Here is a 5,115-nt window from a genome sequence, read left to right as displayed (position 1 = left end):
AAAATAAAAGAGTATCTTAAATTCTCTATAATATTCTTTCCCTGGATATCTGCACAACTCCTTCCCTCACTTCTAAAGGGCCTAGATAGGGCAGGTATAGTGGTTCATGAGTATAATCCCAGCATTTGGGAGGCTGAGGAAGGAGGATCATTGTGAATTTGAGGCCAGTCTGTGATAGTGAATTCAAGGCCACTCTGAACTAAAGACCCTACCTCAAAAAAAAAAAGAAGTAAAACAACAAAGAGAGAGACCCTATGTTAAAGCGTCTAGAATGGTCATCCTGACTTACATACTCATGTGGTTTTAGGTGATGAAAGCATAGCTTGGAGATCAAGTGCAGGAGAGGCCCTGAGTTCAATCCACAGTCCCCCACCCAAAATAAAATTTAAAAAATATGGTTCAGAAGGACTTTTTTTTTTTTGGCTAGCTTGGGCTGTCTTAAGGGTGGGTCTGGTAAGGCTTGGGGATCAAACCGCGAACCCGGGTCTGGCTAGGTTTGCCTGAGCAGGTACTTAAACAACTGAGCTAAACTGCAGGCCCCCCTAAAAATATGGTTGAATAAACATTTTTAGCTACAACTTCCAGCCCTAGTAAATTGAAACTGCCTATAGTTCCCACACTTTATACTAACTGCGCTGTGTAATATCTTAGAAATCTTTTTTTTTAATTTTTCTTAGAATCTTTTTTATCCTATGCCAGTACAGCCTTTTCCCTTCCCTTCCTTCAAGATTTAGTTCCTCAGTTCAGGTGTCATCTCCCCCTGAAGGCCTTCTCTGAGCCTCCTGTACACTCTCTACCACACAGAAGGTATTTTGACACTAGCACTTAATATAAAAAAAATCGTTTGTTTCTATGTCTTTCATTTTTTTATTTTTGCTGTTGCTTTTTAGGTAGGGTCTCACTATGTAGTTTAGGCTGGTCTTGAACTCATTATGTAGCCCAAGATGGCCTTAAACTCTCAGTGATCCTCCTGCCTCAGCATCCTGAGTGCTGGGATTCTAGGTGTACACCACCATATCTAGCTCCTTATTGCTATGTCTTTTTTCTCATTGTCATGTAAACTACATGTAGACAAAGACTGGTTTGGGCTTTATGTAGTTCAGGACACTAAACCCAAGACCTTGTGCATGCTAGGCAGGAACTTTACACAGAGCTACATCTCTAAACCCTTTTATTTTCAAACAGGGTATTATTAAGTTGCTCAGGCTGACCTTTTTTTTTTTTTTTTTTTTTGGCAGAACCTGAGATTGAACTCAGGCCCTTGCGCTTGCCAGGGAAGCACTTATTCTACTGAGCTATCTCTCCAGCTCGGACTGACCTTGAATTTTCATTTTTATGCTTTAGCCTGCAAATCAGCTGTGAATACAGGTGTGTACCATCATACCCAGGTAAGGACTATGTTTTATTTAGCTTTATTCCCTCTCCCTAACAATAGATATAACTTATTTAACTGAATGATTGTGATAAATACAGCAAATGCATTCATTCTAATGGAAATATAGCTCACACCCTATGAAAGGTAAGCAGTAAATCAAGGTCACCACTTTTTTTTTTTTTTTTTTTTTGTATTTAGGACAGGGTCTACAGGGTCTCACTGTGTAGATCAAATTCGTAGTGATCCTCCTGTTTATAGCCTCCCAAGAGCTGATTACTGACACTGTGCTACTATGCCCAGTCTCATCCATACAATTTTTTTTTGGCAGAACCGGGGATTGAACTCAGGCCCTTGCACTTGCCAGGGAAGCGCTTACTCCACTGAGCCATCTCCACGGCCCCCATACAATTTCTTAAAACAAAACAAACTTTGGTTTCATCGAACATTGATACACCGTTTTTTAAAATTAGCATTAATAGGACCAGCCAGATAGCTCAACAGATTAAAATACCTGCTTAGGCAGACACAGGGGCTGGGAGTTTGATCCCCAGCCTGCTGTACCAGCCCCACCCCCGGGGGCAACTGAGATGGTGATTGAGACTGGGCATGGTGGCCTGCACATGTAATCCCAGCACTTGGGAGGCTGAAAAGCAGGAAAGATCACTACAAGTCCGATCTGTATAGTGAAACCTTGTAGACCCTGAACTAAATACATAAAAAAAAATAAATAAATAAATAAATAAAATTAGCATTAATAAGTGCTCTCAGACAGATGAAAAATCAGCCAGAGAAGACAAAATGGTTTCATGTAATATATGCAGAAACTGTCATTAAACATTCTACAATTATAAAAATAGAAAACAGGAGAGGCATTAAAGATTGGATTGGGTTGTTAAAGGCTAAATGATTGGTAGTTAATGAAAACATGAGATGGAACTGTGGCTTGAGTGGATCACCTTCTGAAAAATAACCTATGTAACTCATCTCTGGAGTAAGGACTCCCCTGTTTTTCCTCCCCCTTCCCCCTTGGTTTCACTTAAGAGACAGGATAATTCTCATCACTTCAACTCAGTTTTAAATCCTTGCAAAGCAGCTGTCCTTGGACAAATATGCTCTTTTAAAACCCACTAAGGTGTGTGGTTCTTACCCCATGGCTTCCCACCCACAGCATCTCCTCGTGCAAGTCAAAGTGGGAGACGGTCACAGGCACACCCACTTCAGCCACCACGCTGTGCAATTCAGAGTAGACACCTTCCATTATATGCACTGATTCCTGGACAGGAAGAGCCTCCAAGGCCACTCCCTCTGGGTCCAGCTCCACATTCTGTAGCAGACTTGGGTTCAGGTGGGCATCCAGGACAGGGTCTAGGGCAGAATGCATGGTTGGGGCATACTCTGCCAGTCCAGGGTCCAGACCCTCAAAGTTCATGGTGATGATATGATGGCAGCAGTGTCACACAGTCCCTGTGGATACCTGACCCAGCCTCCGGCGGAACAGCACCACTGGGCTTAGTAAGGACATCCTGGCCTGCAAGGGGAAAGAGGTAGCTGAGTCAGGGGTGGCCCAGGTACTGGAATTTAGTGTCTTCTAGATTATGTGGGTAGAAGGGCAAGGAGGCAAGCAAAAGAGATGACATTGTCAGGCAAAGGCTAAAAGAGGCAGGAGTTAGGCAGTACGGCAAGGGATGTCCCCTACTCTCCTCCTCGACCCTCTGTACTCCCTACCATCCCACGATTCTAATCCTTAACTTCCCTTTCTCCTCCTTCAGACATGCTCTCTTGCCTGGTTTAGCCCTGAACCATCAAGTGAAGGGAACAGGTTTTTCGGGGATAGGAGGGTTGCAATTAGGACTAAGATGCTTGTTTCTTAGAACTGGGGGCAGTGAGGGGAACAGGATAAGAGTTTCCCAGAATCTTCTGCGATAGTTACCCAGGATTCTCTAGGGGAATAAATAAGAACGGCCAGTTACCCACAGTTGTGGCGGGGGTTAAGGGAAGGTGATGGAAACGGACAGCTACCCAGAATTCTCTGGGGGAACCAGAGAAATTGGTTACCCAGAATTCTCCCCCAGTGACGGGGAGGGGGAGGGATGAGGAGTAGGGTCAGATGTGTTCCTGGGGTGCTTACGGGGAATGGGTCATTACCAAGATTTCTCCATGGCGGATATTTTGGAGCGCGTGGAATTAAAACGAGTAGGGGGAGAGAAAGCGCCGTCAGCTCCGCGGGAATTTCCAGTTTCCCCAGTTCTACCCCGCGCCTCTAACTCAACCTAACCTACGGCGGGATGGGTGGTAGATTTTCCAATCGCCGCTTCCAATCAGGAAGGGCTTGGGGACATTTGAACCAATCAGAAGGAGCGAGGTAAAACGGCTTCCGGAAGAAGGCCTGTGACGCCAGGGCTAGGCAAAAACAAGGTTACGGGCCCCCGACGGGGACAAATTGGGACAGATGCGTGCCGGTTTCGTGATGTTGAAAAGTAGACCTTTGACGTTTAAACCTTTTAAACAAAACTAGCCCGAAAGTTGGAAACTGAACTTCTAGGTTCTCTGTAACTTTAGAAACTAGATCGAGGGGCACGTAGGACAAAGCACTGGGAGTCCGTTGCTGGGTATTCCCAGCCTTGTCCCATCCACCCCTCTCCAGGGGCTCCTATGAGCCCGGCGCATATGACCCTGTGCCCCCGAAACTTGAGGGCATTTCCTATGATTTCTAGGTACAAGCGAGAAAAAGGAAGCGGGAGCCCGACTTCTGACTCGGTCCAAGTGACCACATTTTCTACGGTTCTAAAGGCATCCAACTGAAATTCCCATCCGTGGCTGTTCCCTCCCCAGAGCCGCCCCACTCCCTCGTTACTATTCCCAGGGAACAAGAGCCTCCCAATTATCAAATTCCCCTAGTTGGTAGAGCTGGATGTTATCTCTCGGGGGGATGAGTACAGCAAATTGGGCAAATTGGGAGATTTGGTAAGGATATGCCATTTTCAATTACCCTGGATTCCCCACCCCACCCCACCCGCCATACAGAGAACTGAACCCAGGGCCTTCGCACTGACCTACTTCCTCGGGCCCCATTGTTACTTTTTAATTTTGAGACAGGGTCTTACTAAGTCATTAAAGTGTCCAGACTGATCTCAAATTTAAGATCCTTCCTCCAGGGCCTATGAGATATCTCGGCGGACTAAGTGCCAGCTTAGGTAAGTGCAGGGACCCGCGCCTGCCTCCCCCACCCCCACTGGGTTCTCTGAGCCAGGCAATGGAGAGGAGCTGTGAAATGTCTTGGGGTACCGTAGCTCAACTGGCATTACTGTTTCTAAAGGCCCACCTCGAGGGGCTCCCATCAAAGAAATTCTTTAGAAATTGGTTGTTTGAAGTGCTGAGGTTGGTTGTAGCACTGAGCTACATCCCTAGCCCTTTTTCAGTCTTTTTAGACAGTCTGGCTAACTGCCAGATTTCCCAGGCTGGGGTTGAACTTGTGATCCTTTTGCCTCAGCCTCCCAGAGTGCTGGGGATTACATGAGCAAGCCAACGAACCAATTTAGGATAGGTTTTAAAGTATTTCTATGGGCTGAGATATACTTAAGTAGTACAGTGCTTGCCTAACATAAGAGAGGTCCTGTATTCCATCTCCAGCACTGCCATATATAAAAAGCAATTAAAGCATTTCTCTCAAGAAAGGGTGGTAGACTTTTATAAAAGGAAGCAAGGGCTGGTAATGTCAGTTCAGTGATAGAGTACTTGCA

At 45.7% G+C, this 5,115-nt stretch overlaps 1 protein-coding gene across 4 annotated transcripts in view; it reads right to left on the bottom strand.

The window, feature by feature from the left end:
• Pan2 (PAN2 poly(A) specific ribonuclease subunit) overlaps positions 1-3,710 on the bottom strand; it is a 19,657-nt gene extending 15,947 nt beyond the window's left edge. The window contains exons 1-2 of one of the 4 annotated variants that reach the window (XM_004647066.2): positions 3,521-3,710; positions 2,523-2,903 (exon numbers count right to left, since the gene is read on the bottom strand). In XM_004647066.2, the coding sequence (XP_004647123.1) occupies positions 2,523-2,804 (282 nt within the window). In that variant the 5' untranslated portion in view covers positions 2,805-2,903; positions 3,521-3,710. Of the gene's footprint in view, positions 1-2,522; positions 2,904-3,305; positions 3,391-3,520 lie in introns of those variants that run through there. The other 3 variants (XM_023707361.1, XM_023707360.1, XM_023707359.1) reach the window with 3 other exon arrangements.
• Between the last annotated feature and the right edge of the window lie 1,405 nt (positions 3,711-5,115).

This window comes from Octodon degus, unplaced genomic scaffold (genome assembly GCF_000260255.1).
Source record: "Octodon degus isolate 3935 unplaced genomic scaffold, OctDeg1.0 scaffold00287, whole genome shotgun sequence".
NCBI classification, from domain to species: Eukaryota; Metazoa; Chordata; class Mammalia; order Rodentia; family Octodontidae; genus Octodon; species Octodon degus.
This window is presented reverse-complemented; position numbering and strand designations above follow the sequence as displayed.